This window comes from Culex quinquefasciatus, chromosome 2 (genome assembly GCF_015732765.1).
Source record: "Culex quinquefasciatus strain JHB chromosome 2, VPISU_Cqui_1.0_pri_paternal, whole genome shotgun sequence".
In the NCBI taxonomy this organism is placed as follows: Eukaryota; Metazoa; Arthropoda; class Insecta; order Diptera; family Culicidae; genus Culex; species Culex quinquefasciatus.
This window is the reverse complement of record NC_051862.1, coordinates 171851806-171870645: the sequence shown is the minus strand read 5'-3', so window position 1 is coordinate 171870645 and position 18840 is coordinate 171851806. Positions and strand designations below refer to the sequence as shown.

Below are 18840 nucleotides of genomic sequence, written 5' to 3'. Positions count from 1 at the left end.
ATTATTTTGGCCATGAAATGGGGTCCTTAAGCTAAAATTATTCTAAAAAGTTGAAATTTTGAAAGTTGATTTTTTTAATTATTTGATATACCCCCTAAGGGATTTTACTAAAATTGGCTAAAACTATGAAATAATTTTGACCAATTTTATCGGGGTCATTTATTTCACCATGAAATGGGGTTTCAAGCTAAAATTAATCCGATAAAATTAACTTTTGAGAGTTGATTTTTTTTTTAAATTTTGTTATATTCCCTAACGGAATTGATTTATTTATTGAGAATTTTTGAAGTGTGTATAACAAAAACTGTTATTATTTTCACAGAGCCAGGAAGTCGGAGCTGACGTTGAAGTTCGAGCTGGAGTGAGACCTCGGAGACTGCATCGGATTCAGCAAATTTTCAGCAACTATTACTTGGAGTCGGAATCTGTGAAGTCGGTTATTTTTAGAGAGCTGAAGTCGTCGTTGACTTCATATCCTGCATCCAGAGTCGGAGTTGTCTTCAAAGTATGGGTTCAAAGTCGCTTGGAGGTACCCGACTCTGCAGCCCTTACTAGTACAGAGGAGTTATGGCAACTGCAGATTTATTTGCAAATTACAAATAAATCAAAACAATAACTTTTTTTGTTATGGAGACATACCAGTTCAATAACATTTTTTGTTATTATGCTGCTCCACCTCTCCGCACAAAATAACAAATCTTGTTATTCCTTCATGATTCCTTCTGTGTTATTGGTTTGTTATTGCAATAACAACATAATAACAGTTCAAGTTATTCTTCGAACAAATCTTTGTTATTGATTTTTGTTATTTTAACAACTAATCCGATCATCCCAATAACATATTTCGATCACAATATCAAAAACTGACCTGCCTAAGTTATTTCCATCTGCTCGGGTTGTGATATATTTGAAAAATCACTCAGTGCGAATTAAGATTCGTAAACATCTTCAACTACTATATTAAACAATACAGTTCCTCAAAACTATGACGATACTTAAACTAACGTTTCATAGAAAAAGTACGAATTTTTTGTAATTGAATTCATTGAAAAGACACAAATTTATTACTATTCTCTTCACATTTTGCCGCTATTGGCATAGTTAAAAAAAACTCCCGGTATTTAGAAAAGTTTTTGTCCCTCCGCTCTGGCCATGATCGAGGGGAGGTAAAAAAATATAAATTTCAATTACAAGCCTGAATTTCAATTAAAAAAAATGTTAGAAAATATTATAGACACAGTACAGTTGATCCCGAGCAGACGGTAATAACTTAGGAATAACAATTTTTGATATTTGAAAATACTAGGTCAATAACATTTTATGTTATTTATAACATGATTTGTTATTCCCCGTTATGATTTTTTTGTTATTGGATCGTTATTGTAATAACAGACTAATAAATTTTTTAGTTATTCTTCGAACAAATTTTTGTTATTATTTTTTGTTATTTTAACAACTAATCCGATCATCCCAATAACAGTTGGCGGTATTCTTCCATAACAAAAAATGTTATTCCAAAGTTGTTTTGGCTTTCCTCCAATGTCAGACCAATAACAAATTCTGTTATGATAACATTAAGTGTTATTAAACCCTTATGCAAAAATTGATTTTTCAAGAAGATTCCATAACATTTTCTGTTATTTTAACAGTATTTGTTATTGAAATGACATAAATTTTGTTATTACCGTCTGCCCGGGATATCCAAAATTATTTTCAAAAAAAAAAAAAAATAAGATTTGACAAAAAGATATTCAGCTCAAAAACATATTTTGCAGTACTACAGTAACTGTTCATCGGAAATTCAATAACACAAATTAGTTATGAATGAACCCAAACACGCTCAAAATAATTATTAACACAGAGGAATGCCTTTCAAATTGATTTAAGCTGATTGCACTTATAGTTTAATTAAAATTTTGAAGCTTTTTTTTATGCCCTTATTTCAACAAACCAATTTTGATGGGTGGAGGAGGGTTGGTGTGACAAAAGCTTTGTAAAATATTCGCAACAGCCTTATTCCTCCAATTTCAACATTTTGACTGCTTGAATCAGATGGTAGTCAATCATTCGTTATCCAACTGTTATGAATTCGAATCCCGATCCCGGTTTCTTAGTGCTAAGTGCGTTTGAGGCTCAGTTTATTAAAAGGGTCATTATGACTTTTTAAGTTATTATTTTTTATATACTTAATGATTGCTATAATTATAGTTTTCTATCTAAGGCAAATTTTAACGTTTCATAAACACTTTCAAAAATTTTTGATGAAAATTTTGACGATATTTACTAGATTCGCTCACATTGAAATGTGTGCAATTGTTTCAGTTAGAAAGCTTTTTGGACAAAATATTTGTGTCGTAAAATGAGGATAAATATATGGATAAATCTTTATTTTTATTGTAGGGAAAAAAACTATTAAACATAATTTTCATTTTGAAAAAAAAAAATAATAACTCCCTTTACGAGCCAAATTACATGATCATTCAAAATGGGTCTGTGGGTCACTTTGGTCACCCCTGTTTTAAAGGGAAACAAAAATCAGGAAAACAACTAGCAAAAAAACTGTAGCTATATGATTTTAAATTTTATATATAAAAAATAAAATATGTTGAAGTTGATATTTTTGTCCACTGAAATATGTAAGAAATATTTCAAGAGGTGAACTTTTTCATTTTTTTTTCTTTGAGGTTATGAAAAAAGTGATATTTTGTCATACTGGTCATGTCTATAACATAACACAGGAGATCTTTAAATTCCCCTTAAAATGACATGTTCCAAAAAAATTTACAGTCAAGTAATGGAAAATGGCAAAGTTTTTAAAACTTTTTTTGTTTTCATTTTCGATAAAAAATACTTTTTTTCGGAATTCTGAGTACGCCATGAAATTGGGCGTACAATTTTACAAAAAAGTCCATTTGACACCAAATTTCTATCTCACCACCGTTTCAGGCTGCAGGGTGTTTTCAATAAACCTTTTTTTTCGCATGTTCAAAATGGAAGGGATCGTACAGCCCCTCCGTCAAGAGATATCAAAAAACGGACCTCGGATTCGTGATCAGGGACAAAAGATTCACGAAAATCGAAGAGGGAGAGAATTACCTTAAATTTATTTTGTTCTATTGAATTTTATGATTAATGAAAGCAATTTTAAACAACGAAGTCATTCTTTTTGAACATAATATGCCTCACTATCCTCTACATAAGCGGCCCAATTGACCACGACGAATAGTTTCACACTTGTTGTTATCCATCCAACTATTCCAAAACATCAGCACCCCCCTCGCTCCCTCGCATCAAAGTGAAAAACTAAACCGTTCTACTTCCTTTGTTTCTCGAAATCGGTTAAACTTTCCGATAAACAACTTGCCAAACGCCCAACGCCAGAGAGAGCGAGATGCTGGTCCTTGTTGAACTTTTACCCAAAAGTCACCGACCGACCCGGTTTCGACCATCGCTACCAAACTGAAAAGTGGACCTCTTGCGAACTTTTCCTTTCATCTATCCAAAGTTGGAAACTTAAGCTTTTCCACCACCCTCCCTTCCCCCTTCGGGGGGTCAAACCCAGGTTGGTTGAATGCAAATTGTTATCTCTTGGTTTCGTTGGTGAAAAACACCCTTCTTCCCTTAACCGAATCCTTTCAAAAGTTTTCAGCAGAATGCGAAACTGGTCATCGGTGGGCCTATCAGACTGTGGGTAAAAAAATGCCGGAAGGATTTTCGTTTTCTTGGGGTGGGAAATTTCTGGAACAAAAGTTATTACATCGGAAGGTTGAAGTTGAGCCCAATGAAAATCACCACACCGGAAAGGCACCTGGGGGTATTCGATTTCTGATTTTTTTTTGTTCGAATCTCGAAAGGACAACCTAACTTTTGGTGCCTCCGGCAAGGGACGGCCTTACATTGTCCAAGGTTTTATGGCTGGGTGAGTTGCGTTCCTAATTTGATTATAATCTCTGGAAGGGTCATTGAATGATGAAATAAAATATTTTGAAACAAGATGATGGCCATGCTACATGATTGGAAACAAAAGTCAATCAAAACAATACAATTTGAATTTATGTAAAGCTAATTGAAACAAAGAGATAGTTCTGATTGGAAAATTCAGATAACTGCAATCTTATTGTAAACCTCCTTTGTAATGAGACTTTTTGTTAATTTTCCAAAGTTGTTGTAGCAAAACATATTAGCTGTACAATACTTCTTTATTTTCTACGAAAGTTTTTTATTTATTTTTCCCTAACCTTATTGGAAAGGCGAAAACAGAAATCCAAGCACCAAAAACAATCGCCCAAAGCAAAGCATTCCCTCCAAACTTCCCATTTAGTTCAATTACCGGAAGTGTTTTCCAAATTTCTTCCCATCCGAGCTTTTCGACAATGGACTTTGCGTTTACTTTTGAGCAAAAAGTCAAAAAGCCCATTTCGGTGCATTCGACAGCGCAGTGAACCAGATTTTCTTTTCCTTCCCACTTGAAACAGCTCAATATTTAAGTTGGACTTTGTAATTATGCTCGCGGTTCAGCGAACTTGCTTGAATCGTACTTTTCCAAGTGGGAGAGGCTGTTCAACAGGCATAACGGTGTAGCATTTTCCAATAATGTGTAGGAGGACTTTGAGCAGAAAAGTTACAGTTTCTTCTTTGGAAGCATTCAGGTATGAAATAAGATTTTCCAATGCCTCCAGGAAGCGGTATCTGAACTTCGGATCGGGCATTGTCTTCGGGAATCTTGTTTTTGTTTGAGGAAAATCTGAGAAAAAGTTAACGTTGGCAGGTAGGTTTCGAGAAACTCCACCGACTGAAGACGATGATTGATATGTTGAGTGGTTTATGATGAGGTGAAAATGTATGAATCATAGGAATCAGTTACAGGTAGTTTTTTTTAAATAAAATTATCAGTGTGGGTGACTTTAAACCTTACAGTACTTAAAAAATCGGTAACAAACATCTCCACATTTGTAAAAAAATGAAGAACTATTTTTTAAACCACAACAAATCATGTTACTTTGACCAGTTATGGTTTTAGTTTTTTTATCTAACAATTTTAATTTATTGGATTCCTCTCAACCACATTAAAACGGTTCCCCAGTGCATATTTAATGCCACTGTCTGTCTCATGAGCTTGAAAAACACTCCACAAATGAACAACCCACAAAAAAACCCGTTCCTGGTGTTGCCGACGAACTTTAAATTCCCCTGAAAATCTACCCCGGTTGAAACATCACCGACCATTAATTTATTCCACAACAAAGTAGACCACAGAGACCAATCAACAATCATTCATCCAACCGGGGTCCGCTGTCCCAGTTCCCAAGGTTTCTCTCCGCCTTGCAAGTTTGGTGCAACTGTTTTTATGTTGCCCTACCACACTCACACAACACACTCAGTGCAATTCCCAATTACACCAAAGACATAAAATAAGCATAAAAGCATCATCGTTCCCCCCCCCCCCTCCCTCCACTCAACCGTGGCCGTGCCATAAAGTGGGAAAGGGATTTAAAGTTTTTCGCCACCAATAGCAACAACACTACCGCACTACAATCGCACCGAAAGCTTCCTGGGAAGGAGTCCCGCGGGAATGGTGTCGTCTGAAATATGATGCCCACCGTGAGTGAGCGGATTCTGGGGCAGGTTTTGAGGGCCAGGAATTCTTGAACGATGCAAATTGTTAGGAATGGGTTCACATTACAGAAAAAATAAACTGAAGCACAAAAAACGACTGGCTCGATGTTTTAGGTCAAATCAAATTATTCGCTCCACAGCATTGCCTTGGCGTTCTCGATTGCGAGATTCCTACTCGAAACTAGGTGTCCGAAGGCTTGATTGTTGAGGCAATTGCAAACCTCTTTTTACACCTAAGCTTCCACCTGGACTGAGCTAACGACCGGGGCCAACATTTACATCCTCGTCCGACGGAAGGCGTGATCAGACAAATCCCGTCTCGACAAATGCCTCCGGGACCTTCTGGGATCGAACCCAGGCCGACTGGGTGAGAGGCAACCACGCTTAACCCTACACTACGGGTCCCGGCAGGCAATAATAAGTATCAGTGTAAATTTTGAGCCAAATCGGTTAAGGTTTATTGGTCGCTTTTTATCATTCAAGGTTATGTGGAAAAAATCACAAAAATGTATGCGGAAAAACATCGTTTCAGCATTTTTTCAGCCAGGAGTCGGGGTATCGCCCAAAATTGTCCATGTGAGGGATTCTTGTAGGAAACGATCCGAGTTGATCATGATTTTTGGTGATTTTTTTTTTGAAAAACGTTAATTAATCCACCCTTGTGTAGTTAGAGCCTTCCTCACATTTAGAGGTTAATGCTTTCCAAAATAGACACAAAAGGGCGGATTTTTCAGTGTTCAATCAATTTGACTCACTTTTCACGTCATCAGATTGGGTAGTCAGATCTTCATAATCCAGGGCACTTATGTGCTTACAACTTATGATAGGGTTGTCAGATCTCCATTCTTTTTGGCACGTTGGAATGGTATTTTGATTACCTTTCCAAAGATACGTTGCATGATGGATCCAGACAACGTTTTCATCAAAGAATCTTAGATCCAGCCTCCAAAAGGTACAAAATAACACTCAAGTGCTTATAACTTTTGAAATTGTTGGAAAGGTTTTTTGTTTACCTAACCAACGGCAGGACGCATGAAGATCCGGACAACGCTTCCATCTCCGATCTTTTGAGCTCGTTTAAAAGGTCTTTTTATTACCTTTTTGAAAATGTATACCATGGTGGGGTATCTTTCAAAAACCACCCTTTTTACAATCTTCCGGGCATTTGTTAAAATCGTTTTTTAGCGTGACTTTTAAAGTACTTAACTAAACTTTATAATTTTCAATAACGACTTATGGGACCCCAAGAAGGATTGGATGAGATCAAAACAAACAAAATCGAGATAATCCAGTGCATTTTTTTATCAACATCCCACCACACAAACAGACATTTGCTCAGAATTGGGTTCTGAGTAGATAAGTACACTTGAAGGCGATTGTCTTTTCTAGGTATTCACATTAAGAATTGAATGTTTTCGCGAAAAAACTGGATTTCCTCCTGTTTTTTAGAACAAAGTACTGGATGTTGTAGGCATTTCAGAAAGATCACATGATTTTGAACCAAACTGCATCTATAATTCAAATTTGAAGAAAATGCATATGGGACATTTAAGCGATCAGGGGTAGCTAAGTCCAATCCTTGTGAAGTTTTAGCGGTTTAAAAAAAAATTAAAAAATCATCTTCAAAAAACGAGTCATTTTTAAAAGTGGTCAAAGACAATCTTATGGAAAATTGGACCAGCTTTCCGGTAAAAATATTTACGAGACGGAAAAATTAAGTCTGTCATATTTCAAATGTTTATTTTCATCCAAGGAAACCCTTTTAAAAATAAAAGTAAAAAAAAATCTTCGAATTACATTTATTGAAAGTCAAGTTCGTTTCCAAAGATAATAGTTGTCACCAGAAAAAGGAAGCTTCTTAATTTTTTTAAACTTTATTTTTTTAAAAGTGGATGAATATAAACATTCACAGCTAAAAAAGTAATAATCCAGCTGCGTGTAGAAGTGTTGGGTGTAAAATAAATATTGCATAATTTTATGTAATTTTACGCCCTAAATTATAAAGCCCATAAGTATGGGAAACCTACTTGACCAAAATGTCAAGCTGATATATGCGTTTATCCTTAAAACTTTTACTAGTCTTATGACCGAGTGGGCTAAGGCGCCAGTCCTTACTGTTGGGGCTTGGTTTGAATCCCGTCGGTTGCAACTTTTTTTTTTCAAACTAAAAAAAATCAAATTATTCGCTCTACAGCATTGCCTTCGCGTTCTCGATTGCGAGATTCCTACTCGAAACTAGGTGTTCGAAGGCTTGATTGTTGAGGCAATTGCAAACCTCTTTTTACACCTTAGCTTCCATCCACCTCGGGATTCGAACTGACGACCTTTGGATTGTTAGTCCAACTGCCTACCAGCGACTCCACCGAGGCAGGACCCAGGGAGACGACTCCTACACCTGGACTGAGCTAACGACCTAACCTTTTTTAGGTTAGTCCAGGACCAACATTTACTTCCCGTCCGACGGAAGGCGTGATCAGACAAATCTCGTCTCGAAAAATGCCACCGGGACCGTCTGGGATCGAATCCAGGACTGGGTGAGAGGCAATCACGCTGCAACTTTTTTTTTTGTGTTTGCAAAAATTGTACATGCAGTGTGTAATATTGAGTGAGTGAGTATTATGGGTCCCCGAGCAAAAATGTACTACCAAAAAAATCACTAAAAGTAAAAGTGTCTATTTAATATGTTAAACTGCCTCACCCAAAGCGTTCTCAGTCTTAGATGGTGGTCCCAGATGGCCCCTACAAGCTGCAGGTCGAGTCGAGTTGATATATGGATGGAACACTTTTTTATTTGAGTTCGATAATTGTGCTTTATTTCACTCAAATGCCAACAACTCCCTTTAGATTTGACCAATTGAGATGCTTCATCCTGCATTTTGCTGCATTTTTTAAGATGCATTTTGAATTTTGAAATTAAATTAAATTTTGGCATTTTTAAGATCTTTGACATTTTTGAACCTTAAAACTTTGTGTCCCGATTTGCCCAATTTCCCGTTGACCTAGAGCGCTCATATTTAGGCTAGATGCTAGTTTCAGTGGGTCTCGTGGCGCAGGGGTAGCGGCTTCGGCTGCCGATCCCGATGATGCTATGAGACGCGGGTTTGATTCCCGCCTTATCCACTGAGCTTCTATCGGATGGTGAAGTAAAACGTCGGTCCCGGTTTCTCCCGTCTCGTCAGAGGCGCTGGAGCAGAAATCCCACGTTAGAGGAAGGCCATGCCCCGGGGGGCGTAGTGCCAATAGTTTCGTTTTTCGTGCTAGTTTCATATTTACAAACAACCCCTGAATTTTCAGGCAGATTGGTGAGGTCGATGCGAGATGGGTATGCTTTGCTCGTGGACTCGCTCTTATATACTTTCAAGTATAGAAGCCATTTTCTTTTCACCGCATTGCTAAGTACTCATCAGGATCAACTCGGATCGTCTAGCACCCTTGGACAAAGTTGTAGAAATATGAATTTTCTACAAGAATCTTAAACTTGAACAAATTTGGACGCGACTTGCGCTACCTGCTGCCAAAACCCTGAAGCGATGTTTTCCCCATACATTTTTGAGTGGGGAAACACTTAACGATACAAAGCGACCCTTAAACCTGAAACGATTCGGCTCAAAATTGGCACAGTTACTTAATATTGCCTAAATAATGGAGCCAGGGGGTATCTCTTGAGATTTTCCAAAAAAAATTATATGTGGGTTTTTGTAGATTCGAACCCACCTTTTTTGGTAATTTGAAGGTCACGAGATCAAATATTCTGCTGCTGAAAATGTTGTTTTATGATTTTCAGGAATTTTTACGCAACATTTAAAAAAAATGGTGGATTTTCTTTAACGATCTTAAAGAGAAATACTCGTTGGATTTGTGTAAAACCATCGTAATTAAAGCACCGTGCGTTTCCAGCTAAATTTTTTTAACATTTATTTTAAATTTCTCGCAAATTTACTTTGCTGTAATAAAATTATTTCATTATAAAATAATAAAAAAAAACTCAATAATTACTTCTCGATATAGAAACGGAGGTCATGCCACGGTCATCAACTCATTTAACTCTGCTTCAACCGAAACGAAACACTGCTCACCTGTACTTCGTTGATGTACCACGTCAGGTTGGCCGCCGGCCGCGAGTGCGCCGAACTGCAGTTGCCTCGGACAATATCCCCGGCCCGGTACCGGGGCCGAATGCCGTGTATCATAGGCCCGTGTTTGGGAACCTCTGAAATGAGATGTTTTAAAAAAAAGGGAAAGTTGTAGGAAAAACAATGCACGCATAAATTTCCAATAAATCGGTAATTTGTTAAATGGGGAAAAATTCTCGAAATGTGACTTTTATTTGCCTCAACTATAAACTCATCCCATTTGGGGAATCTGATACGTTCCGAAAAACCCGAACGAAAATTGCAAATTAATTAATTAACCAGTCGGAAAATTATAATAATGGCTTCATTTATCAACGCGTGCACATCAAATGATCAGATTATTCGAATCTTTTCGATAATGTTCGAAGAAGGGAGAGGGTGAAAATTGATATTGAAATCAGTGGAAAACAGTCCCGACCTTCCCGCCCAAAAAAAGCTGACGACGTGTGACATTTTCAACTCTTTCCATCATCAGTTTGAGTAGAGTTTCAATAAGCCTCGCGCTCTTTGTCATTTTGGGAAAATGATTGGTTCCACCGTCAGGCACCACTATAATGATGGAAAGCGGCGGGAAATCCAAACTGGGAATGCAAACACGAATTGGGACCCGTCGTCCCCACAAAAGTATCATAATTGAATGATGCGAACCAATTATCGGAAATAATTTATGACGAGCTCGTTAATTCCAACATATGCAAGCGTGCGAATGGGGTCCAGCAGCCGAGTATACGATTGAGCTGAGAGAGAAATGCATTGCTGCGATGATGTACCTGCCGCGGAATGCGTCGTGATAATTAATTGTTTAATTAATTAACATGCAAAAGGTAAACAACAACAGCGAGCGAAAGTTTTGGAATAATGGTTGAGCCCAGGATGATAAATTAGTGTCATTTCGTGAGCCGAATAGAATAGTCTTAAAGTGAGTGCCAAATGCCACATTTTTTTTATAACTGATCCTTTCTTTAGTTAGATAGACATGATAAAAATATAAAACTTTAAGCAAAAAAAGGTTTTTTTTGTTGATTCAAATTTCAATATTTTGCTAACAATCAAACTGTCCAGAAATCGAAAGTTTGCCAAAATCCCGCGTTTGACAGCGTAGTGGTAAGCTTGGTTGCCTATAACCTCAGCTGGCCTGAGTTCAATCCCAATTGACCCCAGTTAGTAGTAGCTTTAAACTTTAAATATGTCAATTCAATTCAGTCGTCTCCCTGGAGAGATTATATTCATTTTTGCAACAGTTAAATATTCTAAACACATTCCAGTTCAGCTTGTATTACACGTGATCCAATTAAACATAGAAAAAAAAATCATTGCGTAAAAAACTATAATTTATTCAATTTATCACTTTGAAATCACAGCTCGTGTACCAGCAACGCCACAATGCGTATTAAAACATAACCACAAACTAGCCAACCAGTTTCGCGCACAAAACGGCGACAGTGTGAAAACACTCTGTAAATATCTGCCCCACACCACAAAACATCACCCTACCCCAGTTGCTCGCAGCGGGAGGTTTTCAAAATTGATAAATAATGAAACCATTTTCCGGGGTTAATTATACGGTTTAATTTTAAAATTATCACTCACGACTCCCGCGCAGCTTCCTGCCTCTGATTGGTTGGTGGTGGCAATGCCAACCGCACACACACACACGCGCACACACGAGAACCTGTCACATTTGCAAACTCTCCAATAAAAACACTCTCACACAGTCGGTGGTGGCACTTACACGCATGTAGCGACACGTGAACATGGCCGTGAACATTGTCACTCCGAGCGGTAACCGGACCGTGTCACAATCTCACAAACCCACACACCACCACAGACAGACTGGAGTTATGGACAAGTTTGGGGAAAGGACAAAAAAAAAAAACACGTTGAACCCTTTGAGGTCCCAATCTTCTAGGGAAAAATCGTTGCCAAAGAAAGAAAAGCCAAACTTTTGTAACATCTCAATATTTCAATAACTAATCATAAGTCTTTTTCAAAGAAAAAGGAAAAAATCCGTTTTTTTATTTAACTTTTTATGACTACATTTTTTTGTACTGTCAATTATCCAGGAGGGGGGAGGGGGGGTGAGATTTTCTAAAAAGTGTCCACGTGGTTTATGAATGGTCCCTAATTAGCCTGTGATTTCCAAATGACGATGTCTCGGAAACTGTCCGATTCCGATTTTTAATGTTAAAAATTAAAACATACCATTTTTTGATCTTTTCATAAAAAATAAATTCTAAATTTCAACCCTCTACTGCCAAAATACGAAAAAACTTTACTTCTCTTGTTTTTGGTTTTTATTTGTAACATTTTTAGTATATTTATTTGCATGTATCATGTTTAGTTTATTTTTTTTTTACATTATTTGGTTTATTCTACCAACTCCTATCATTACCTTTTGTCTGTTTAGTTTTGGCATGTTTTTAACACTTTTTACTCTAGAATGAAACCATTATCATTTTAATTGGTTGAAAATGTTAAGAGGCATAGACAATACAAAAATTACTGCATAATTATTTTTTCATATAATAAAGAAAATTTTAGTGAAAAAACAGCCAAAATTTACTTAATAAAAATACAATTTTAAAAAACATTGGCAAAGTCACATAAAAGAAAGAACACTTCCAACCATTAAATTTTATTAAATTTTAAGAGTTTTTCTTTCTGGTGCTTTTCAAAGTATCGAACTTGGTCGATTGGTTGAAAAATAGAGGGATTAAATTAAGCTGAACTTTTGAAAAGATTAAAAAGTAGATTATTTTCTTTATTTAAAATTTTGAAATATTTTCATTGAAGACATATAAAAATTCACTAAAATTTAAATTTTTGGCTTTAAAACTCTACGCCTTTTCACTCCCTTAGAACATGGAAAAAAAAAATGAAAATTGAAAAGTACGTAATTTGCAAATTTCAATTTAGTAATAAAAAAAAATATAAAAATATAAGATTATTTTCCGTATACCTATTTTTTCAGCAAAGTCCACTTATAACATACAACTTTGCCGAAGACACAATTTTGATCAGAAAATCCCTCCGGAGCCATTCATAAACCTTTTGAAATCGTTAGGAGGAAGGGGGTTTGGTGATTGTCTACCTTCCATACAAAAAAGGTTTTTTTTTGTACGGACAAATTTCCGAAAAAGTGTAGTGTTCACGTGGTCTATTGGTGGTCGCTTCTCAAGATACAGAATTTTATACAAAGAACATAACTATTTTGTATGACAAGCCCCCAAAATTGCACGGAGACTTTTTTCATCCAAATAACAAAATAAAATCAAGAAAAGTCTATTTGCGAAAGAATCTCTCAAATGATAAATAATAAATGATAAATGATAAATGATAAATGATAAATGATAAATGATAAATGATAAATGATAAATGATAAATGATAAATGATAAATGATAAATGATAAATGATAAATGATAAATGATAAATGATAAATGATAAATGATAAATGATAAATGATAAATGATAAATGATAAATGATAAATGATAAATGATAAATGATAAATGATAAATGATAAATGATAAATGATAAATGATAAATGATAAATGATAAATGATAAATGATAAATGATAAATGATAAATGATAAATGATAAATGATAAATGATAAATGATAAATGATAAATGATAAATGATAAATGATAAATGATAAATGATAAATGATAAATGATAAATGATAAATGATAAATGATAAATGATAAATGATAAATGATAAATGATAAATGATAAATGATAAATGATAAATGATAAATGATAAATGATAAATGATAAATGATAAATGATAAATGATAAATGATAAATGATAAATGATAAATGATAAATGATAAGTGGTAAATGATAAATGATAAATGATAAATGATAAATGATAAGTGATAAATGATAAATGATAAATGATAAATGAAAAAAAAAAAGAATTCAATATATGAAATAGATGAAATGATATGTAAAAACTTTGTTGAATTATGATCAAAAAAGCCCACACCCTTTACAGGGTCACTCCCAGCCGTTGCTTTGCACACACTTACCGCAGACTTCCAAATCACCTGTCACAATCATGGTGTGGAAGGAGGGCGCGTCCGCGGACACCTCGCAGCTGTACTTGCCCGACGAGGCCACATTCAGCCCGACCAGCATCAGCTGGCTCTCGTTGGAGGCCACGCGCTGCAAAAAAAAAAAAGATGAAAAAAATGAAATTATTGTTTGTAAAAAAAGTGTACCATGTCACACAATTCGGTTTTGGTTAGGAATGTGTCACGCGCGTTCCAATTATGTGTCCAATGGTGACAGATGAACATGTGCAACAGTAATTATAGCCAAGTGGGATTTGGACGCGGTGCGGTGGGAGGCTCCTCATCTCATCTCGGGTTTGCTCACGTGTGAGATAATCGCGGTTTTCACGCGGTAATGAACATTGCGATGGTTGATTTAGTCGATTCAATCGAGGGATATTAAAGCAAATTTGGTCGAAGCTGTTGAATTTCTGGGAAATATTCCTTAAGAGCTTTTTTTGTGTTTCAATTTTCCTTGTAACGTCGCAGTTTGCAGCCAATAACAAACGCTGTCCCAAATACCAGGATTTCTCCCATCGTCCTCATCATCATCTGTTCACCCATTTCAGATGAAATCGAGCCAGAGAATGTCTCAAATTTGGGCCATCATTTGGTGCAAAATGAAAATTCGACCCTCTGCTGACTTCCCCAACTTGTTCCCAGATTCCTAAATATTAGTCAGCTCTGTAATATTAGCCATTTCAAATTTTCAACAGCAATTTCACACTCCTCCGGCCCCGAAATTCTCTCCTCACTGGAAAAACTTGCTCCCTGTAAAAGACTGCTGCCTGTTTGGCAGTAATTCCATGCCAGGTCGCAATATCGCAAATATGAATTGCTTTCTCACTCTCGAGAGTCGAGCTTTGGCGCGTAATTTCCAACGTCGTCTTGGAACTTTGGAGACGGAGAAAGTTTCCTTGTTTTGGCAGTGAGCGGCGACAACTCATCTTCTTAAGGGAGCAAAGTCGAAATGCCAACGCGGAAAATGACGCCGGCGACGACCGGGAATTGTTGCTGAAATTACTCCAACTAGTCTTATTAATTGTTTGCTGGTGGGTCGGTAATTAGAAAACTTTTCGTTGGCTGCTTATGATGACGGTCCGTGGTGTGGTGGTGCAGTGTGCTTTTGCCACTTGGTGAAGTTCGAGTAGATCAGTTGTGGAACTTGGTGACAACTTTGGAAACACCTTGTTCGTTCTCTCTTTGAGTGCCACAACGCTGCTAATTGGAGGAAAGTTTTGCGAGGGAAAAAGCACGTGCATGCTGCTCTCTGTTGCTGAGATGATGTACCTGCGGAAGTCGTTAGTTTAATGGGACCCTGTTGCATGCTCAGTGGGATAGCAACGAATTTGGAGGCCTTATTGATTTTTGATTAAAAGTATAAATTTCAAGTTTATTCAAATAAATGGTGATTTTTTTATTAAGAATTGTATTCATAGACGGCAAGAATGCTTATAAAAATCACTTTCTCACTTTTCAATTTACAACTTACAGCCCAATTTCATCAGTCTGATAAAGCAAAAAGTCCTAACTCCCGTTCCACCAACTTCCGAGGACATCGTCATTATCCTCATCATGTTTCATCAAAGCTGAGCAACTCGAAGCTTTTATGTTAACACCCCTCGCTCACCACCACCCCCACGAATCCCAGCGGGTCAGCAAAAAGGCGAACGTCGTGTTTCAACAATGAGCTGGCATTAAAAGACAATGAAAATGAGTATCATAAAGCAATTATAACATCAACTATGCTCTGCTGCCTCTTTCGGGTGTGCCCTCCCACTACTGGACTTTTATACATAATGAGTGTGTGTGTGAGGGATCCACAGGCGTTCATTTCAGCTCAATCATCGTCTTTCTGTTCTGGGAAAAACGGCCCCACATCCTCACGAGCTTAATCCAGCACAGAGAGGAGTCCTTTGCAGTGGGTAAAAGTCAACCCTCAAGCCACAGAAAATAATAAGAGGCAAAAACCTCAATCTGGTTAAGGAATTTAAAATATTCCAACAAGTTCGGAGGAGCTGGAGAAAAAAGGATCTCTATAATGGAAACTGTTTCGCCTTGGAGGTTGCTTTCATGTTTGATGTTGGTTAATGTTGTGTTCATTCATGGCCACTTATTCAAAGCAGAGGGTTTTTTTCGTTTTCAATTATGTATAAAATTTCTTTTGAATCCATTTCAATTAGAAGGTGGCGGTTCTCGAGATTTTCAATTTCCCGGGAAGGTTCAGTTTTGCTATTTCCTGGGACCTGGGATGTTTAGTTTTTATTCAAAATTGTAAAAATGGTGCCAATTGTTTTGAAGTAATATAATAATTTTATAACATCGATGCCTTTGTGTTCACTTATGCAAACTAGATAGGAAAACCAGTCAGCTTTGTACAAGAGAGCACAGAGGCATCGACATATGCATGAATTCAATTACAGTTAAGTCTAGTTAATAAATGATACATGAATTTGAGTAAGCTTACCGAGATTTTGAAGTATTATTACTACATTAAAAATGCTTTCAGAAGCTGCAATACAAGACCATTTCTAGAGCTTTTTGAGAATGAAAACTGAATTATATAATTTTGTATCACTCTGAACGATTTTTTCAACTGCATTCCTTCAATTAACGGACGGCAACTTAACAAAGAACGCCTTAGCTTGACTAGAGGTTACTAGATTTTTTAAAAGTTTTTAGTTTTTTTTCACTAAGTGGATTCATCGAAAGACGACTCTATGGCAAATTTTGTTTCTGTGTCCTCAATTGGAATTGTCTTGCAAGATAAATTTTATAGTTTTTGAATTACAACATTAGAAAAGCATTAATTAAATCGAAATTTAATATGGCTTTTTTAATCAATAAAACTCAACAGCAACCACATTTTTGTTATACTTTTGCTCAATTGGAAGAGAAGCACGATCTTTTTGGTCTCCAGAAACTCGGGCACCTGTTTTTTTTTTTTAATATTCAGAGCAGTGCCAAATCTAATAATTTGGCCAAAATGGCGGAGATAAAATGTTGAAAAAAAAATGCATTTTGGAATAAACAATCAATAAGGCCGATGCAAATATTTAAAAAAAATTTGTCCCTCGGCCCTGGAAGAGGTCAAGGGGGGCAAAAAAAATAAAAAAAATATAAAAAATTCAATAACAAGCCATAGTCTTCACATTTAAATGAAAAAAAGTGTTTTAAAATGCATTTTACACTAGTTCATTTGTTTTGCAATCATTAGTTTTCTAAAAATCTAAGATCTGACAAAATCAAAAATTGTATCGAAAAAAAAAGATTTTGCATCGAAAATTTTCAAAAAATCTTAAGATTTTTAATAAACCCAAACATGCTAAAAATGATTTTAAACGCAGGAAAATGTATTTTAATTTGATTTCAGCTGGTTGCACTTGAATTGAATTGAATTGGGGGTGACAAAAATATTTTTACCAGCCTAATTCAAAATAGACTAAAATGGGGTCGCAGAACTCGAATCTGATGTTAAAAGTAAGGCTGTTGCAAATATTCTTCAAAGTTTCTGTCGCCATATTCGATGATCTTTATTTTGAAAAGAGGTTTTGTGATCAATTTGGTGTCTTCCGCAAAGTTGTGGTTTATGATTGATATTTTTTTTAGAAAAAAAAAATGGCACGCGGAAAAGAATTGATTGTGTTTAGACTTCGTTTCACAGCATTTTAAAGTTAATTTATAGTTCTAAATAAAACTTACATTCGAAATTATAAATCAAACTGACAATCGAAATTTAATTGCACATTAATTGCACAGTTCACAACTTAACTGTCAGATTTTGTTAAAAATGTTTTTTTTTTCTCTTTCTCAGGTCATTTTGAAACATTCTGCATAAACTCCAAAAAAAAAAACAGTTATTAGATTCGTTTTAGTGTTTTAAATATTTCCCTAATCTTAAGATCTGCTTTTCAATAATTTTTTAAAGGGGCCCGTCCAGAGGAGGGTTCGATATAAGATGTATATGGCATTTTAAGGTTGAAGCCTGGGGAAAATCATAATTTTAAAAATATGTTATGATGAAAAAACATTCGTCCAAAAAGATTATTAAACAAGTTGTAATTTTTTTTACAGTTTTCAAAGAGTTAGTTACTTTGTCTAATTTATCCTTATTTTCTATTTAGCAACCAGCCATCCAAAAAGTCGTTAAAGAAAAACATCAGGAATTTTTCTCAAAAATATGTTAACTTTAAAAAATATTTCATAACCGATTTTTTTGTTTTAAATTTTGCCCTACAAATGCATTGAAATAAAAAGGTTTAACTAAATAAGAAACTTGATTTGCATCAATACAAAAAATAAATAAAATAAATTCAAAAAATAAATAATATGGGAATTTCATTTTCAATGATAATAAGTAAGATAAAAGAATAAGAAACATTTTTCTGTTCTTAAGTTTGGCCGAACAGGCATAGAAAAGTCTAATTGTGGAAACGTAAAGAATTAGGGGAAATTCTCGTATCTTTGGCAGGTTAAGCTCTCGCTCCTAACTCCATCCAATTTGCTGATTTTCACTATTTAAACAACTAATTTTGCAAAACTTTTGGTAGAAACTTGCTTGCTCACTTCTTATTGAGCTATTTATCACTCGATTTCAGTTGAAAACGCTTTTAATTAGCTTTAATTGCATGTCAAAGTTCTGACCTGCCAACATTAGAGGCACGCTGGAATTAGATGCTGTTCCCCTACTCAATTTCATGTTGTCTTGTTTCTATTGCTGACAGAGCAAAACAGTTTGATCAACGCGTATCATGAGAATGCTCATATATTCCAATTCTTTTGATCAGTTGAAAGATATTTTAGCCAACATAAAGGTTTAATTTATTTATTTTGAAAATTATCAATACTTTATTGTTACATGGAAAAAAAACGTAGCTTAATCACCCTTAAGGTGGTTGGTGCCTTCCTCTCACCCAAGAATTCCTAATAAAAATAAGTTATGGATAGAAAAATCAAACTACCTACAGACTTTTTGTCAAGAATGTACAGACAACGCCTTTGGCAATCCTCTACACGGCTTTTTTGTGGCGATCAGACCC

General features: G+C 35.7%; 1 protein-coding gene across 25 annotated transcripts in view; it reads right to left on the bottom strand.

Moving 5' to 3' along the window:
- Window positions 1-18840, bottom strand: part of LOC6037528 — a 252673-nt gene that overhangs the window by 14816 nt on the left and 219017 nt on the right. For all 25 annotated transcript variants that reach the window (XM_038252692.1, XM_038252674.1, XM_038252673.1 and 22 more), the window contains 2 exons: window positions 13778-13913; window positions 9693-9826 (listed from right to left, as the gene is read on the bottom strand). In XM_038252692.1, the coding sequence (XP_038108620.1) occupies window positions 9693-9826; window positions 13778-13913 (270 nt within the window). The remainder of the gene's footprint in view (window positions 1-9692; window positions 9827-13777; window positions 13914-18840) is intronic.